Source organism: Acyrthosiphon pisum, chromosome A3 (assembly GCF_005508785.2).
Source record: "Acyrthosiphon pisum isolate AL4f chromosome A3, pea_aphid_22Mar2018_4r6ur, whole genome shotgun sequence".
NCBI lineage: Eukaryota > Metazoa > Arthropoda > Insecta > Hemiptera > Aphididae > Acyrthosiphon > Acyrthosiphon pisum.
The window spans coordinates 38,611,174-38,631,596 of NC_042496.1; the positions used below are offsets into that span (position 1 = coordinate 38,611,174).

At 31.5% G+C, this 20,423-nt stretch overlaps 3 protein-coding genes across 4 annotated transcripts in view; 1 reads left to right on the plus strand and 2 right to left on the minus strand.

The window, feature by feature from the left end:
* Positions 1 to 353: 353 nt before the first annotated feature.
* Positions 354 to 9,276, minus strand: LOC100165275 (facilitated trehalose transporter Tret1). Its single transcript, XM_001952605.4, has 3 exons — positions 8,642 to 9,276; positions 3,878 to 3,966; positions 354 to 2,211 (listed from the first exon to the last, which is right to left on the minus strand). The coding sequence occupies exons 2-3, from the start codon at positions 3,921 to 3,923 to the stop codon at positions 857 to 859; spliced, it is 1,401 nt and encodes a 466-aa protein (XP_001952640.1). The 5' UTR covers positions 3,924 to 3,966; positions 8,642 to 9,276; the 3' UTR covers positions 354 to 856.
* A 1,783-nt stretch (positions 9,277 to 11,059) lies between these two features.
* Positions 11,060 to 17,033, minus strand: LOC100163202 (facilitated trehalose transporter Tret1-like). Of its 2 annotated transcripts, none has more exons than XM_008189715.3 (4): positions 16,900 to 17,033; positions 16,667 to 16,790; positions 13,997 to 14,090; positions 11,060 to 13,052 (listed from the first exon to the last, which is right to left on the minus strand). In XM_008189715.3, the coding sequence occupies exons 3-4, from the start codon at positions 14,040 to 14,042 to the stop codon at positions 11,698 to 11,700; spliced, it is 1,401 nt and encodes a 466-aa protein (XP_008187937.1). In that variant the 5' UTR covers positions 14,043 to 14,090; positions 16,667 to 16,790; positions 16,900 to 17,033; the 3' UTR covers positions 11,060 to 11,697. The 2 variants fall into 2 exon arrangements, with proteins under 2 accessions (XP_008187937.1, XP_016663834.1); XM_016808345.2 differs by having other exon boundaries at positions 16,849 to 16,993.
* Positions 17,034 to 18,787: 1,754 nt separating this feature from the next.
* Positions 18,788 to 20,423, plus strand: part of LOC107885032 (chromatin modification-related protein png2-like) — a 5,955-nt gene continuing 4,319 nt past the window's right edge. The window contains exon 1 of the mRNA XM_029491569.1: positions 18,788 to 18,919. Within this exon, the coding sequence (XP_029347429.1) occupies positions 18,867 to 18,919 (53 nt within the window). The 5' untranslated portion in view covers positions 18,788 to 18,866. The remainder of the gene's footprint in view (positions 18,920 to 20,423) is intronic.

Below are 20,423 nucleotides of genomic sequence, written 5' to 3' on the forward strand. Positions count from 1 at the left end.
AGCTACTAATAATTTTAGACGTAATTTTGAGCCAGTGAATATGTTAAATGAGCCGCTTAGAAGTGAAAATCTCGATGGGCCGATACATACCAATCCGGCCTTGTACATCACCTTCTTTCATAATAAGTAACAAAACGATAGGTAATGTAATAATATTATTAAACAGTAATAAAGTATTACTGCAGCGATTTTTTATACGATTTGATTGGCATATTCTGTCAGTCATTATTTTAAGAATGCGCTTTAGTATTATGTATTATGTTTACACATCGTTTTTCTTATTGTTTGAAACATTTTTAAGAAGTTTTTAAATGCTGAGAAGAATGATAAAATTAAAAAGAAAACGAAGCACAAACGTTACATACAATATATTGATTATTCATTGACCATTGGCTATCGTTACACAAGGAACGACAACAAAATATTCACATGATATAATATAGGCACCTATAGTTTATATTTATCCACTTATTTTCTATATTTTTTAGACAAAAAGTCTTAACATGAACAAAGGGCTATAGACACTATAGTGTGTCCAGAGTCCGACCGAGACATATCCCGAAAATGTTCATTTGATTATCAATATAATACTTAAATTTTATTCAATATTTATAATTTAATAATAATTTATATTACGCCTATCTGAGATATCTCCCGTTTTTGTCATTTATATTTATTTAACGCTGAGATTTTAAATGTTTAAAATATTAAAGAAATAAAACAAGGGTGATTTAATTTATAAATATTTAAATTATAATTTTTTGTTAACATTAAATAAAATTATTATTAACAGTTTTACAAGTTTACAACAGATTTAATGGATTCAATCGTTGCTTAGTACATACAGGCTACAACTTTAATTGTCATTTTGGTTGGTTTTCCCTCGACGAGGTCCAACGGTGTCCTGCAGCTGCTCTTGGATCTCCTGTAACGTCTTGCCTTTCGTCTCGATTGCGTACTTGTACGTGTAGAACGTGCCGACCAAATTGACGACGGTGAACAGCAAGAACATGGCATGGACCCCGTAGCGATCGGACACGAACAGGAACATCTTGTTGGTGACGAACGAGCAGAATGCCAGCGTGATGGAAGCGATGGCCGAGCAGTGCGACCGGATGTTGACCGGGAACATCTCGCCGAGGAACACGACCGGCACGAACCCCACGCCGGTCGCGAACATGACGGCGAACGACCAGTGGCAGAGGTACGGAAGCCACGCGAGCTCGCGGCTGGCCCAGTCACTGCCGTCGCCCCGAGAACAGTAAAAGAACACGGCGAACGTCAGCGTCAGCACAGCCATGCCCGCCTCGGATAAGAGCAACAGCGGTTTCCGGCCCACCCTGTCCACCAGCGCGACGGCCACAAAGTTTACTACGACCATAGTGACGCCGAACAGCATGATCGACTGGTGCTTGTTCAACAGCGGCCCATTATCCGGCAGTATGAGCGACGAGTAGGCCAATATGCAGCTGATGCCACCCCCGCGCTGCGCGGCGCACGCGGCCACCACGATGGACAGCGCCCGCATGTCCTTCCGGCTGGCGAACAGCTCCTGGAACGTTGAACGGTTCTCCATCTCCTTACGCACGTTCACCTCCATCTGGTCCAGTTCGTGGACCACGTCACCGCCGCCCCGGAACCACTGCAGGCACACGGCTGCTTGTGGCCGACGGTTGCGCTTCAGCAGATAGTACGGTGACTCGGGCACCCAGACAACGGCGGCGAAGAACAGAACTGGCACGACGGCGGACACGACGTTCAGCGTCCGGTACGACACCAACGGACCGATAATTGACTCCATCAGCAAGCCACAGTGCAACTGAAGGCAGAACACGCTTCCCAATCCTCCGCGTATGGCGGGCGACGCTATCTCGCCCAGGTACACGGGCACCACCGTGTACGACATGCCCTTGCCCATGCCGGCCAGCAGACGGGCCGTGTACAGCGCCCAGGGGGTGGGAACGAACAGCGTCAGCGCCCACGATACGATGAACAGCGGCCCTAGCACCACGATACTGAGCTTCCGGCCCATCCAGTCCATCAGGTGGCCGGCCATTAGCGGACTGATCATGTTACCCAGATCCATCGTGGCCACGATCCATGACAGCTCGTCCATGGTCACGTTGAAGTCCGTCTTGTGATTGACGAACTTCTCCACCACCGAGCTTGGCCACCCTAGCCACATGCCGCTAATGAATATCGACATGGTCGCTGTGGGAACGGTCACATTTGGTCATCGTTATCAAAATATAATCTATTTCAATGTGTGTGTGTGTGTGTGTACGTAATTAACAGCAATGTCAATCGTACTTTTGATTCTAAAACTTGGTACCCAAGTAGGTAATACCTTATACCTGAAGATGCACCTACACCTCAAAGCCAACTTTTTTTTATTTTGTCTATTATTGTCAGTGGCGTCGGAGAAGGGGGCAATTGATCCCTCAGATATAATCCAAAGGGGCAAAAGTATAATTTTGCCCCCCTACTACATTAAAATTAAAGGGTATACAATCGTAAATTACGTTTAATTTAAACGTTTACGTATTCAAAATTGGTCTCATTTTAATGAATGTATGAATGTGCCTATAATGACATTATTTTTATTATTATTATAACATATACATACCAAATAAACATATTGAGTAAATTTTATTTATATATTGTTACTTTTGAATATAACTTCAGGTACCTATAAAGTAAATATGTTTTGTGTTTTTTTTCAATATATAAATGTCTAAATATAATGTATCCATATTTATATAATTCTTATATTGTAATATATTACGTATATCAACATTAAAAGTATTAAGAAAGGTTTTCTGTTATAAATCACAAATAATTAATATATTATAATAGTTGTTAGGTGTTGTTAAGTTTTGCCCCCCTCATGAAAAATAGTTCCTGCGCCACTGTTGTTTGTAATTTGTATAGGTTCGCAGGGTTTACTATTTGTTACAGAAATAAAGTAGTTATTACAATTGGATAGGTATGTTAATTTTAGAGCTGTTTTTATTTAGTCAAAACCTTACATTTTCCAACATTTAAAACTGCAGGGTAAATCAACAGACATTTAAATTGTCACGGATCAGACAGTATCCATGGTATATAGTATTATCATCGTGTGATTATTACCGTATTAGGTATAACTTTCATAAATTAGGATCCATCTGCAGAATAATCACATTTATATTGTGAACCAACTACCATCATATTGTGATGGTGTCTCTGTCTACTCTGAGCAGTCAAACCTCTATCATTTGACAGTATTTATCAAATTTCAAATTTTTAATTTTATGAACAGAATATTGGATAACCGTTAAGAAACAATAAGTATTAGGTAAATAATGGTAATATTATGTCTTCTTATAAATATTAAAAAATTCTTTTAACTTATGATATTATAGCCTGTTTGACGATAAAAAAAATTGCTCTGTGTACGCCGTGTGCGTAAACATTCGATCACTCTTAATCAATAATAATATGACTTATATCTGTCAAATTAGTGTTTTAAAACACTTAAAATTCAAATTTTTATAGTACGTTAATGATTGTTAAGTATTTCCGTGAGGCAAATGTGGACATGTGGTGTACGAGAATACTGGATAACTATACTATATAATATCACGTGATTTTTGCTTGAACCTCGAATTAATGAGGAATCGATCCAATCAGATTTATCACTTTTAACTATTTTCCATTTATTATTATTACTGTAAAGGTTTACGTAGGTACTAATAGAATCATAAAATGTAATAAAATTATTGATAGCGAAGGTTTATTATATGGATTAGGATGCAAATACGGTAAGTATAATATATCGGATAACATATATAGGTAAAATTTCAATAATCTCATATGTTTTACAATTGCAACTTACCGACTACAGTGACATATGTTTGCCTGTACACACCCTTCTTGGACATTTTGATTGAGTTTTTGTTAATCTGCACCAAAATTTGATTTTATCTATAAACAAACAAACGTAAAAAACAGGTTTTTATTGCTCATGATATTATTTATTGCATCTAGCTATAAATCATTTTTTTGTGTAGAGTGGTGGCCCACTACACGATATTCAATAATATATTGTGCAATAGGATTGCGTTTAATCGACTTCAACTGCGAAATTCACTACAACTATTATTATCATGTTTTCTTCGGCCACACGTATAATATCAATTAATATGCAATATAATTTAATATCATAAAATATAAATTGTAGACGGATTTAATGTCAAAAACGGCACCCTCGCTTGTCCGCGCGTCTGCAAGACATCGTGCAATATTTCATTAATTCTTAATTTTTCAAAGAAACTCGTTTAGAAACAATGCAATCGGCTCAATTCGTATAATATAAGTGCATTATTGGATGGGAATTAGTTATCCTTGTCGGAATGCAAATAACAGCTATATATTACAGTTATCTACTCGTGTCTCATTGGCATCTATAGACGTGCCCATTAAAATATTTTTCATTCATTACATAGATTTATAGGTACTTGCGTATATTTATATTATATTACATTAATAAAAATAGTGAAATATTGTACATGATATAAATAAGTGTTTACATTTGTAACAGAGTGTATAGATTTTTGGCTTATCTGACAAAACATACTTGATTCAATCAAAACTAAAAGTACCTATCTATTTAAAAAAATTTTAAATTCCATTTTTAAATATTTGTATCTTAATACTTTTTTGTAACCTGCAGCAGTTTCTATATCTAACTTTTTTAAGTAATACCTTTTTACAATAATGCGGTAATAGCATCTACCTATAATTATTTAATGGTAGTAGATATGCCTGATACCAGTTACTGACATTTATCGACTAAGGCGTATTCATCAGTATTTAGTTCATTGATTTTTCCCTCAAAAACTTTTTATTTTATTTTTAGAAAAACAAAGCCGATCAATACGAGAATTACGCAATTGATTAAACATTAAATAAATTATTATTTATTATTTAAATATTATCAAATATACACGTATAGTATAGCTAGATATTATAGTAAGTTTCATCTTATTATAATTTTGCAAGGATCCTAATACGTATACTATTTCGTTTTGAAATTAATATTTAATGGCATTGTGTAGACGGTGTTTTCAATTTAAAAAAACTTTGAATAAAATAGAAAATATAGTTTAAAAGATTTGTCATATAAAACAATTAAGAGGGCTTCAGTTGATGAAAAAAAGTGACTTTTAGATATGGTTGGTATTTTTTCACTTTTGTGTTCTCAAAAGTGTTTTAAACAGTATATTTAAAACAACTTAAATTTGATTTAATATTTTAATATGTTTTTTACTTACACGAAAATACATACCTAATATACCTAATACAAAATATAGATATTTAGATATTAACTATATTGTAATTTATAGTAGGTATATTTTCATAAATCAAAGGCTAGTGGCAGTTATTAAAATTTTATTGTTTATTATTTTAATTTTTTAAAATTTTTTAGACAGTTGTTTAATTGTAATTTGTAAGTGTTACATATTCTGTTTTTACTTAATTATTAAACTAAGTACTTTACATAATTGTACTTTACTTATGTATGTGTTATGAATTTATGATATAATATGTGTTACTAAAATGAAGGACGATAAACGATAATAGATATAATTATTTAATTTTTTCTGAAAGACATTTATTATTTTTTATCAATAATAAACCAAAAAAAAAAAATGTATTTAAAAAAAACACAATATTCACTTGGTTATTACACTGTTTTATTCGTTTTAAACAACTAACGAAACGTATAGAACAAATGTTTTAAATTCAAGTTTTAAACAAAACAACCCTACTTTTAGACCAATAAGCTTACAGAACTGGAGGAATTTGGATTAACGGATTTTATTTTTGAAAACGGATTATGATTGATTAAGAATAAAGTTTACTAGGTTATACCAGAGGCTATTTTTAATATTTAGTTTTTCAACTGTGACATCCAAGAATAAAAAAGGTGGACAAGTGGATGTCGCTCTGCTGTACAGTAGGTTACAGGTGGATCACTGTAATGGATGGAGTTAAATTTGAATTCAATGATATAATATCATTGTATAAGAAAAACGATTCTTAGCGAAAACGGTCAGTCAGCCTACTATAATGATATTAAGGTGACCAAAGTAATTTATATATAACCTATTTACGTGGAACTTTGTTTTAAATTGTCAATCCTTAGCTATAAAAGTTTAACATTTTATAAATTTTTAACTACAAAATAATTATTACATTTTAAATTTAATACATTTTGTCACAATTCGAACTTTAAATGCTTATTAAAAAAATTGCGCCTGTGTATTTTTAATATTTTTCAACTGCTATTGTAACAATATATCAGGAGCTTTGCATTACATTTTGACTTTTTACCCAACAAATAAAATTTTATTGATATTTATAGAAAAAAAAACTAAAAAAGTTGAAAACTGACAATGTCCGTAAACAGCTCAAAAAGGGTCAAATAATTTTCAAAATTTTATCGTGTATAGAAAATACTAACATTCAGTGACATTTTCAAGTAACTACAGTCATTCGTTTTTTAATTACAATAAAATAAGGCAATCGTTACATGAGAAATCGAGTGAATATCAAATGTTGTAAAAATATGAATTCAAACGCTCTTAAAAATTTAATTTGACCTTCTTGTAAACATTTTTTTTTTTGAAAAATGTAAAAAAAACTTATTAGGAATCTTGTATTACATTTTCAAATCTTAGATTTAAAAAGAAAATTTTTCATAAATTTCTAACTCAAAATTATTTGCAAATTTTCGTCACTTTTACGTATTTTGTCAATATAACTTTAGATGCTTGTAAAAAATAATTGTGACGATGGATTTTTAATTTTTTTCGTCTGTCTTTGAAACAATATACTAGGGGCCTTTTATTAAATTTTCAAGCTTTTTTAACCAACAAATAAAATTTTATTGATATTTATAGAAAAAAAAAACTAAAAAAAATGGAAACTGGAAATGTCCGTAAACAGCTCAAAATAAGTCAAAATATTTGGAAAATGATATAGTGTATATAAAATGATAGCATAAACATTCAGTCAAAATTGCATGTACCTACGGTCATTTTTTTAGAGTTGAACCAAAAACCAAAATTGATTTTATCGAAGGCAGATTTTGCGTAAAAATTCCTGTTTTTCCTTAATTTTTCTTTTGTTTTTCAAATCGCTTTTTGAAAACTGCTGTGAAATTTTTACTTTAAACCCACCAAAGTACCAACTAGATTCACTTTCCTATCAAAATAGATACTGTTGAAGAAAATCCAAGCTATTGTACTGACCTAAAAGGCAGGGCTTAAATCAAAAATAATAATGCCGTTTACCGTTATATGGATATTAAACGTTATGATCGAATGACTGTTTAACGTTATAAAGAATTTAAACGTTATGAAGCGTTTAGAGTTATCTGATGAATATAATAGCTTGTTCCCTACACAAAACAGAGTGACTGAAAAATATAGGTAATATTACAAAAATAACCATAATATATATTTTATTGATAGTTATGACCTATGATTTTATAAATGTTTTTTTTTTTTTCAGGCAATTATATGTTTCAATCGTTTATCGTTTACTGGTACGTTAATTGTTATTCGTTTCAATCGTTTATCGTTTACCGATATGTTATCCGTGAATTGTTTAACGTTATACTCATAACGTTATAAAAACATTTTGAAGCCCTGCTAAAAGGTGATGACAGACACAAAAATGAAAAATTTTAAATTTAAAAAAAAACACATCATTGTAAAATCAATACATTCATCGCTCCGCTCAGAATCTAAAAGTTGATCATAATTTAAAATCTCCGTCAATGCCTGCGCGTTCGTAAGTCAATTGCCGACGAATATAAATAACGACCGATATACCGAGTGGTATCATGCGGGCCTACTGTTATAATTCAGGGCATTTCTAGGATATATTGACCAAAAACGATTACAGATTGAACTCACACATACTAATGTTCATTTACTTTGCACACACTTGCAAGCCATTTTAATATCCTCATGTTAAATCGCCTATATTAATTTCCTTAAAACACGACCGACTGGAGATCCCCTAAGGGGATCAGTAGTGGTGATCTATCATCTTTGTCTAACACACGAGCAATATATAGGAAATTATAGAAGTGTGTTCATTCCAACGTACCAATATTATTGATCTAGTGAAGCGTTAAGAATTCTGAAAACAGATTTTAAATTGTTGAAAACTCTTCATGAGATAAACTTTCATCCATTTTTAATTTTAACTTCTACAAATATAGAAGTATGATAATTTTTTTATTTCTACTTTTTTCATAGATATACTTTTTTAGGATTAAGTAGGATGAAATCGAAAATTCGGTAGAATCAATCTCAAGTAGAGTTAACAACGAATTAAAATCTTTTTCTAAGAATTTCTATCACTTAAATCTATCGATCATGTTTAAATATGTCTAAATCCTCAAGTATTACGTTGTGCTTATGTCAGCAAAAAAAGGCGTCAAATGTGAAAATTCACCGCTTTCGAACACCGCAATATTGATTTAAATTATTAAAATAAGTTAAAATAATAAAAATATCAGTTTTTATTGGATTATAGGTACACATAATATTCATCAGAATTAATATATTTGGTAAATACTCACGTCTTATTTCTTGTAATCATATCCAAACTGTTTTTTTTTATGAATTGTTTGAATGTTTAATGCACATAGAACGATGATCGGTATCTCAACAATAATAAATTATTATTATTCACTTAAACCTGTCGATTCAATTTGCAACCTATATCAAGCTTGTAAAAACGTGTTGGCTGAACACACATTTCCATATCGAGCCGTTTTATTTTTTTAAAAAAATTAGTAAAACGTCTATGAATGAGAATTAATAAAATGTTGACATAATATTTTGTTTCCCTATAGGTATATGTATCCTGCACGACTGCACATATTATTATATTTATATATATACAGGCGAATTGAAGCTTAACAATATTCGTATGGCTGAGTTCCAGCTTTCGATTATTATTACACTAAACTGTTTTCGATATTTAAAACATAATATACAAAAATTAATTTAACAATACAATAATGTAGACATAAATATATTATAAAGCGTAAATTCGGGTGAAAATACAATAATATATTCTATTGAGAATAAGACGACACTGCGGGCGGCCACGGTCGAAACCGGTTTTGCTAGGTAGGTACGTAAATCTGGTGTGCTCTTATTCCGAATAGACTACAGTAAGATACTGTGACCGTCGTGCCATTAAATATAATATTCAAGAAAATTAAGTACTTATAATATTAAGAGCAATTTACGAATAGGAGGTATACGTAGATACCGCCTGTCGCTAAGTCAACAATAATATTATACTAAGCTAATAATCCATTAACGCGGTAGACCACACTCAATATAATATTATAATGTCGCTATCATTATCATTATTATTATTATTACTATATCTATTAGCATAATTGTATTAGTTTAGTTATAATATATATTTCGCACTTGATCGTTTTCGTCGTGAGGCACTAACAAAGTACCTATAAAAATAAAATTATAATAATACACATTATTGACTATTATAATAATAGTCAATGAATGCTATGCACTATGTATACGCACTTGACTTTGTCAAAATGTGATGCGGATCATGTGTGATACGATGAGGACGCCGCAACAGCTTATTTTTTTTTTTGTCAACATAATATACGATTTCGAAAAAAAAGTGTTTTTTTTATGATACACAATATAAGTATATCATATAGACTCAGTGGCGTATAAAGGGGGAAGCCCAAGCCTGGTTTAAGAGGGCGAAGGGGGGCAGGGGGGGAGCGGCCCGGGGCCCATCTTTATTCCCAAAATATATTTTTTAACGCATCCAATACAATTAAAAAAAAAAATTACTGTGGGTAGGTAAGTATACCTATAGTAGGTAAATTGTTATTAATTATTATTAAATAAAATTGTTCTTAATTTTATATCACAAAAAATCACTATAAATAATGAACTATGTTTGCCAACAATTTTATTTTATTTTAATTCTTTTTGAGCATTTTAGATTACCGATTTAACTATAATATAAGTATATAAAACGGTAGTTATAAGAAAAATTATTCAGCTCTTGTAAATTATGTATTTCAGTTAAAAGTATACTAAACTTTAGATGACCATAATTAATAACCTAGCGAACCAAAATTGATCGTTTGACTGTCAAAGAGTTCAGAAAAAAGCTTTGCCAAATTCCATAAAAAAATATAGTGGTTACCATTTGAAAAATAAAGTCGATTTTATTATTGGTACAACTGCGTGTTAAAAATGTTATGAACAATTGCCTAGTTTTGAGTTTTGATGTCATACCTAAGGTATTGTTTATTTGATAATCTATATGAATTATGAAAATCGAAATTTAAATTGTATACTTGCTTACTTTCTGATAAACGATAATCATCAATGCTTAAAAGTTATGTTCGCATAACATTTAGAGACTGTGCGTTCTATTTTTTTGAAATTGATTTCCATTTATTCAAACATTTTAAACATTTTGTTGGAATCAGAAATTATCTATTGGCTATCTTACTTACTTTTCATTTTTTTTGATGATTAAGTAATTTAATTTTTAAAAAAATCTTTGAAACCAAGTTCAACCGATAAATTGTGATTGCACCATTGTTGAGCAAGATTAACGGGGATTCTAAATTACAAGACAATATTCTAAAATAGAACAAAGTAGGGAAAAATATATAATTATTAAGCAATTTGGAGAAATACAAATCTTTATCGGGTAGACATAATATCGTTGTTCACATGATTTCTCAGCGCTTTTGGTTTTTTTCGAAGTTTCATAGAATGTTTTTGTTCTTTGGTCAAAAAGCTTGAAAATTCAATGCAAGTCTCCTCGTAAAACTTTTACATTAGTTAGGTACAAAAAAACCGAAAGCATATACCTGTGTAATATAAACACAATAAAATTCCAAAATATGTATAAATTAATTTTACTATAATATTACACTATAATAATATGATAGCTATACAATAAAAAGTTAAAACCAATTAAATAACATATGACAAAAACGTTTATTCATATAAATCTATAGTTACATAATATAGGAGTATGAGAGTAGAGGCGTATAATAGCCATCTTGTTATTTACAGGTATATTTTTTTTACTTAAGCTGGTCTTTAACAAACATCTCCTTTGGAGGTTTGGGGTTAGAACTGCTCAAAATTGATGTCAAACCGACGATTTTGTTCCGGAAGCAGATGGCTGCTGTGTTCGGCCAAGTGCGGAGATCCGACTTCTGCACGGTACATGGATATCCGGTGTTTATCACAAATAATCAAACCGATATACCGATTAAACGTCACGCAGTACGTATCTGTTCGTGTTTCATATATCATATAATATTATTATCATTAAAATTAATTTTAAGGAATTGTTAACACAAGTTTCCGATATAAATGACAGAATTCAATTTCTCCAGTCCAAAAATATTATCGAAAAGACAAATAAATGTGAAAATACTCTTCAATTTTATCACGGAAAGCCTAAACATTTTTATACATTTTTTAACACTGTATCATTTTTTTTATATTTAAATAAAACAAACATTTAAATAAAATTATTATTAACAGTTTTACAAGTTTGCAAGAGATTAAATGCTGGATTCAATAGTTATTTAGTGTACCTACAACTTTAATTATCATTTTGGTTGGTCTTCTCTCGACGACGTCCAACGGTGTCTTGCAGCTGCTCTTGGATCTCCTGTAACGTCTTGCCCTTCGTCTCGATTGCGTACTTGTACGTGTAGAACGTGCCGGCAAAATTGACGACAGTGAACAGCAGGAACATGGCATGGAACCCGTAGCGATTGGACACGAACAGAAACATCTTGTTGGTGACGAACGAGCAGAATGCCAGCGTGATGGAAGCGATGGCCGAGCAGTGCGACCGGATGTTGACCGGGAACATCTCGCCGAGGAACACGACCGGCACGAACCCCACGCCGGTCGCGAACATGACGGCGAACGACCAGTGGCAGAGGTACGGAAGCCACGCGAGCTCGCGGCTGGCCCAGTCACTGCCGTCGCCCCGGGAACAGTAAAAGAACACGGCGAACGTCAGCGTCAGCACAGCCATGCCCGCCTCGGATAAGAGCAACAGCGGTTTCCGGCCCACCCTGTCCACCAGCGCGACGGCCACCAAGTTTACTACGGCCAGAGTGACGGCGAACAGCATGACCGACTCGTGCTTGTTCAACAGCGGCCCATTATCCGGCAGTATGAGCGACGAGTAGGCCAATATGCAGCTGATGCCACCCCCTCGCTGCGTGGCGCACGCGGCCACCACGATGGCCAGCGCTCGCATGTCCTTCCGACTGGCGAACAGCTCCTGGAACGTGGAACGGTTCTCCATCTCCTTGCGCACGTTCACCTCCATCAGGTCCAGTTCGTGGACCACGTCACCGCCGCCCCGGAACCACTGCAGGCACACGGCTGCTTGTGGCCGGCGGCCGCGCTTCAGCAAATAGTACGGTGACTCGGGCAGCCAGACGGCAGCGACGAAGAACAGAACTGGCACGACGGCGGACACGACGTTCAGCGTGCGGTACGACACCAACGGACCGATTACCGCCTCCATCAGGAAGCCAAAATGCAACTGAAGGCAGAACACGCTTCCCAAGGCTCCGCGTATGGCGGGCGACGCTATCTCGCCCAGGTACACGGGCACCACCGTGTACGACATGCCCTTGCCCATTCCGCCCAGCAGACGGGCTGTGTACAGCGCCCAGGGGGTGGGAACGAACAGCGTCAGCGCCCACGAGACGATGAACAGCGGCCCTAGCACCACGATACTGAGCTTCCGGCCCATCCAGTCCATCAGGTGGCTGGCCATTAGCGGACTGATCACGTTACCCAGGTCCATCGTGGCCACGATCCACGACAGCTCGTCCATGGTCGCGTTGAAGTCCGTCTCGTGCTTGACGAACTTCTCCACCACCGAGCTTGGCCACCCCAGCCACATGCCGCTGATGAATATCGACATGGTCGCTGCGTGAACGGTCATCATTATCAAAATATAATCAATTTCAATAAAAGGCAATGTGTGTGTGTGTGTGTGTGTGTGTGTGTGTGTGTGTGTGTGTGTGTGTGTGTGTGTGTGTGTGTGTGTGTGTGTGTGTGTGTGTGTGTGTGTGTGTGTGTGTTTCTGTGGGTGTGCAGTGTACGTGATCCACAGCAATGTCCGATGCTCTTATGAATCTGAAGTTTGGTACCTAGGCAGGTGATGTCTTATACCTGAGGATGTGCACCTCAAAGCCAAATTTTTAATTTTTAATTTTTGTTCGTATAGGTTCGGAGGTTTTGCCGTTGGTTTCAGAAATAAAACAGTTATTACAATTGGATAGGTATATTAATTTTAGACCTGTTTTTATTTAGTCATAACTTCACATTTTCCCGCATTTAAAACAGGGTAAATCAACAGGCAATTATCAAGGATCACACAGTACCCTATTATAATATTATCATCGCGTGGTTGTTACCGTATTATCATTTTTATAAGCCATCTGCAGAGTAATCATATTTATGTTGTGAACCAACTACCGTATTGTAGTGGTGTCTCTGAGCAGTCCAACCCCTATCATTTGACAGTATTTATCAAATTTGGAGTTTTTAATATTAAGAACTGATAATCGTAGAGAAAATATAACTATTAGGTAAATAATATATCATGTGTTCTTATAAATGTTACAAAATTTCTTGAACCTATGATATAGCCTGATTGACGATAAGAAAAAATTGCCCTGTGCGAGGTGTGCACGTTGTGTGTGTAAGGTACTAAGGTGCGCACATAGAATCATAAAATGTAATAAAATTATTGATAGTGAAGGTTTATTATATGGATTACGATGCAAATACGGTATGATAAATCGGATAACCCGATAACATATACAGGTTAAATTGCAATAATCTAATGTCTTACAATTTAAACTTACCGACTATAGTGACATATATTTGCCTGTACACACCCTTCTTGAACATTTTGCTTGATTTTTTGATAATCTGCACTATAATAAAATTTGATTTTATCTATAAACAAACAATCGTAAAAAATGTACAAAGAGGTTTTTATTACTCATTTATGATATGGTTTATTGCATATAGCAATAAATCATTTTGTATTGTGATTGATGGCCACCACACGGTATTCAATAATATAATATTGTGCAATAGGAAGCTTTAGTTTTAATTTTCTACGATACAAAACTACAAAGCAGCTGGTAAAAAATATAACTGGTTATATATCAAAAAAAGTTAAGCAATAACCAACAGGGATTCGAATCATACTTATTAGTTAAATTACTTTATAGATCAACAATCATAATTATTAATTTATTATTTTAAAAAAAATATTTACTTTTTGTAACTTATATTTTCTTAAAAGATAATACTATTATTACCAAAAAAACTAAACAAATAATATCATATAGATATTCAACTGATGATACTTCATTATTATGAATAAAATATAAATACATAAATATGCATTTTTCGCTGTAATGAATAATGAATGATAAATTGTTGATTTTTTATAAAACTATTATTGTGGGCTGTGGGGAATTCACCCTCTCCCAAATATTGCCCATGGCACTAATGTTATAGGTAAGTATTATAACTCTACAGTTACTAAATATTGCTATGATATTAGTCAATGTAACAAATTTTTCTGTAAGCTAAGCTTTATTTTAGATTCTGAGCTAAGCTAAACTAAATGTAGTTTTGGTTTCTCAATACATTTTAGTTTTTTTTTGGAGAAATAAGTGTGATTTGAAAAAAAAAAGTTGAAAGGTAAAAATGTAAAGTTATTTTCTCAATACTTGGGAAAAACAAAAAAAAAATTGTCATAACTAGTTTTTTTTTACAAAGTTGAAATTTGTTTTATGTAGATATAATTCAAAAGTGTATGGCCATATAGACTTGAAATGTTCACCAAATATTTATATTGACAATTTTTAGACATGATATTATAATTTTCAAAACATTTTGGGGTTTTTGTACAATTATAATACATATTTGAAAACTTTTATAAAACAATTTTATACAAATGTCGATAAATATTGTTACTTGCGGTGAATAATAGCTTTTAAGTTTTATCAAGTACATATTATAATTATACAAATTTAATAATTTATTATATGATGCGCTTGAAGTTCATATATCGACTAAATTTGTAAATTATTTTGCAATTAAAAATGAATAACATTTTATTAATTTCAATACCTACTTAATCACGTGGATTTCAAGTTTACCTATATTTTATAAGTCCTTTTATATTCCTTACAGAGTTTAAACATGTCAAAAATAATTATAAAATAATTTTTATAGATATTTGAAGTTCAAATTTAGTTTATAAAATTTAACATTTAAACGAAATATACTGATTTTTGTTACTTATTTTGTTCTAATTTAAATAAAAAATTAATAGTATATATGGACTCGACATTTTTTATTTTGAAGTATATATTATTATTTTTAATACATAATGTAGTTTTCAAAATATTATGACTTATTGTATGTTATTTATTCCACACTCTAAGACAGTTCGAGGTATTGCACACTTATATGATAACTTATAAGTTATATGTTAATAAGTAATAACTTTAATATACACGATAGAATAATATTATATGCAATGTTGTTTGCAACAATTTACTTTAACCGCACAGCTATCCCTAGTAATGATGTTAATATAATATAATATATTAATATTACAATAATTGTTATATAATTATGATGAATGTGATTTGTTTTTTTCTGAAATTAGTTGTAACTATGTAACCGTATTATTAATAGACTATTTTTATAATAGCAATATAATTAATATACAATAAAATATCCTTAGAAATATAGACTAACAGATATAGGTACCCTATTTAGAATCGTTTTTCGTTAGGTAGCAATGATTTATCAATGAATTTAAATATTTAAGTAACACGTATATTGTACTAATCTACTAAGAATAAGTAGGTACACTCAAGACCTACTATACTTTTTATATAAAATAACTGTAAAACGATAAAAAAAAAAACCAACAAACCAACAAACCTCTTATAGAAAACAGAAAAACATACCTATTCTTCAGTTGCCTAATTAATATACAATAATTTGGATGAAATAATATTATTATAGTTAGGTAATAAAGTAATTACCTACTAATTTTCTAATAATCTGAGCAGCTTAATATACCTACTTATATTTGGTAGTTAGGTATGTCTACGTAATTATTTACATCGTCATATTTATACCTAGGTACTTATAGTTAAACAAAGTATAGCTAGCATATGAATATTTAATATTTTAATTAATAGCTTCTTAGAATTCAAATACTTGTCAGCATACTATCGAAGTTATTAGCGAGATAAAAAAAAGTAATAGTCTGACTTTTAAAATTATTATACATTTTAGTAAAAACTAAAATTTAATTTTTTAAAACGATTACCTGTTACATTATAGATTATAACACAGATGTTAACTGGATTTAAAATAAAAAATAGCGTCATCGGGAGTTAATAATACGCGCATGATTGTAATAAGTCATATGACCTAGCTATAACCTTTATGATTTTAAAATGTCGTTATCATTATTTATCGTTACCATAACTCACAATAATCCAACTATCGAATCCAACGCAGCATCAGACTCAGTTGCGGTGTGACGGGACCGTTGTTCAATTTGCATTTTCTTTGACTGTTTCCTGCTCCAGCCCGGACACATAATAATATATTGTCCTATAAAAGAATAACGCGAAAAGTAAAAAATCTGTACGTAATAATATAATATACCTACCTATACAAAACGTAAATAAACAATATTTTATACTATAGCTATATTACGTACAATATTGGGTCGCACCATAGGGAAGACTACAAAATATTATATTTCGTAGCTCGCGACCGTATAATCATCGTGAACAGCATTATTATTATTATGATTTATCGTTGCGGTTGCTTACAAATGTTACACTGTTTGCAATAATGACTGGTGATTGCCGTCGGACAACATCGTTATTACCTATTATAATTAATTAATATTATTGTTTTAGTTTATTAGTATACCTATATTCATAATGGGTCAGGACAATAGACGGTAATCAGCGGTGTTGATGGCGGCGGTGACCCAGAAATGTCCAAAACTCGCTAAAAAAAAAAATAGCCATAAGCAGCTCAAAATAAACCTAATATACTGATTAGCCGACCACCTGCAACTAACTTCATTGTGGTATTATAAGCACCTACATATAATAATATAATATATTATACCAGATGATCCATTTAACGTACGACACTCATTAGGTATGACTATTTACAACTATATTAACGTTTTTGGAAATAATGTTTTTACACGTTAAACTGATCACCTTATATGTATTTAAGTGCATGGATATTTATAACCTATGTATTATATTTATCTCACAATTCTCGTCAACACAAAATATGTAAATAAGTATACTTATAGATACTAAAACAAAAAAAAACCATCTCAAAACAAAATGTGTACGATAATAACAGTGAAAAGTTAAAATATAATCATTATTATTATCAAACTAACGAGTAACTACGCTCCGTATTATGTAGGTGCTTATTTCATGTTATTTGCATATTATATATAAGTAAGCACCTAGTAAAATAATATTTAATAATGTTCATTCTGCATCACTTGGACTTTTTAAACCGCTTAAAAAAGGCTTATTTTAGCATTTTTAACTTCAATATACAGTTCTTTTTTTACATTCAATTTCTATACAATTTATTACATCCACATATCACATATATTATATAAAATTAGTAATATATTATAATAATGTTCATTCAGGGCCTACTTAAATTTTTTAAAGAGTTAACATTTCTTTTTGATATCTAAAATCATAACAGTAAAAAACGGTCACGCCTTTATTAATGGAAAATTATCAGTTATCAATAGTTTTTCCTATAATATATATTTTAATTGTAGGTACATATCTTAAAATTAAAAGATGATTCTTAAATTGACTTTTTATATTCTTCCTCCATCATTTAAAAACATTATAACTGTAATTAATGATGATATTACAACAATACGGTCAAATGTAAATGATTTATTAAGTATGGCCAATTGGATAGAATAATTTTCTTTTAAAAATCGTAGGTACTAAGTGGAATGTTAAGACATCTATCCCTAACCATATAAATAGGTACATTCTATGCAGATTAGTCACCTTTTAACATTTCTAAATTGAAATCAGTTGTAAGTGTAAAAATGATTTCTTAACAGTATGATTTATGTTGATATTATTATTAACTTGGAAAACAATATGTGTGTCATCATAGCTCTCACCACAAAATTGATAGAGAAAACAACAAAAGAGGTCAATCAAAAAACACATACTGTAAAGCCACAATTAAAATTGTCATTAAAGTTGATACCTATACTGTTTCTACAAGGAAAACAGACCCGTTTGTTAAAGTAAGAACAATTTTTTTTTCTAGACCTCCATAATCCTTATAATTCAATATTCACAAGTTAGCCTATGTATTCTATAGCTGTTTGTTCATTTCATATTTATTTTTTACCTATTCCTTGTACCTATACCTAATGTTTAGTATTAGGTTATAAATATTAGGTTTTGTTATTCATTTATAACTCCATATAATAAAATGGATTTTTATATTATAATTTATGGTACCTATAAAGTGCACTATTAAATATATCTCAGGATGGATTGCTAGCTGTAATCACTATTGTAAATGAACATAATCATAATTTAAACATTGCTGACGCACTGATCTATAGTATAAGTATACTTAAGTGCAAACAAACCCCTTAGAATGAAGTTTGAAGAATATTTCACAGATGGTAAGACCAAAATTGAAGCAATTCGGTGAGTTGATTTTTTAATTATTACTAGGGCTCGGATTTATATGTAAATACATATTTTCTCTGTGACATGATAAATTTGTTTGACAAGATTTTTGATAAAATGAGCTATATTTGATTTTACATATTTTTACATTATTTGTCATAAATACATGTTTTTACATATTTCACAATTATTCAATTTTTTCTCACATATTTAGACAATTATACTGTTTTAATGTCTTTTCTTCAGAGTTAAAATAATTGAAAGGTTATCATGACTATATATTATACCGACGATTTTTGAATTCGGAAATTTAAAAATGAATGTTAATAAATGTTTGTAATCAATATATAATTAGATAAATATAAATTTTTTATTACATTTTATTATAATATTAATTATTATTATTATTATTATTATTATTATTATTATTTTGATAATACATATTTTTAATTCTTTAGCACATATTTATGTACATACTTTTATTGTATAAATACATAATTTGGTTATATAAAAACATATAAATCCGAGCCCTAATTATTACTTATGAACAAGTACTAGAATTAAAGTAGTAAGTTAGTAACGTGGTCTGGAGTGAAAAAGATAGCGCGGGACGGGCGTAACCCCAGCAGCTGTGGCTGTTTAATCGTGCGACCAAATATTATTTATGTCAATACGGGACAAACAATGGTAATGGTAGATTGCCCCTGAAAATACTATTATTCACTATAATATTTGTATATTAGATATAATAGAGCACGTTCATAACCGGTTTTGCAGGTGGCGTGCATGTGTCGCGATTTTTAAATTAAGACCACGAAAAAACGTACCGAAATGAGTCACGCCGAACACTATACAGTCCCAGAAGTCCCGTATCACTCCCTTAGTATCTCCGTGGAAAATCAATATATTTAAATGCAATTTTTTGGAAATTCTGATTGACTAACATAATATTCGATTTTTTTTTCAAAAACTCCAAAATAATTAAAACAATTTTTTTAGGCAAATAAGTTTATTACATTTTCAAGATAGCCATTTTGTTGATCATGTTTTTTTAAAACAAATAAAAAAAAAAAGGTGGGTAAGTGGATTTCGCTCTGCTGTACAGTAGGTTACAAGTGGATCACTGTATAATGGATGGTATTAAATTTAAATTCAATGATATAATATCATTGTATAAGAAAAACGATTCTGAGCGGAGACGGTATGTCAGTCTAGGTATAAGACATAATATTATATATGGTATTTAAAAAAAATTGACCTATAATAGGTACCTATAATATAAATTCCAAATTAATCATATCATAATATCTATTAGGTACTTATAACGCGTTATACATCAACAAAAAACCGTGGTAAAATCATAGATATATAATAGTATACTTTAAAAGTTTCAAGTACCCACGAATAATATTATACAATCACAACAAAATAACTAAAATAGTTATCCTAGTTTTTAATATGTAATTTCGTCCAAATTTGTACTTAAATGACTATAAAAATAAACTGTCTAAATGTATTTTTT

Excerpts from the sequence above, each read along its gene's own strand:
- LOC100165275 (XM_001952605.4), bottom strand. The coding sequence starts at position 3,923 with ATGTCCAAGAAGGGTGTGTACAGGCAAACATATGTCACTGTAGTCG. Across the intron at positions 2,212-3,877 it reads AACATATGTCACTGTAGTCG|CGACCATGTCGATATTCATT; the intron begins GTAAGTTGCAAT and ends CCGTTCCCACAG.
- LOC100163202 (XM_008189715.3), bottom strand. The coding sequence starts at position 14,042 with ATGTTCAAGAAGGGTGTGTACAGGCAAATATATGTCACTATAGTCG. Across the intron at positions 13,053-13,996 it reads AATATATGTCACTATAGTCG|CGACCATGTCGATATTCATC; the intron begins GTAAGTTTAAAT and ends CCGTTCACGCAG.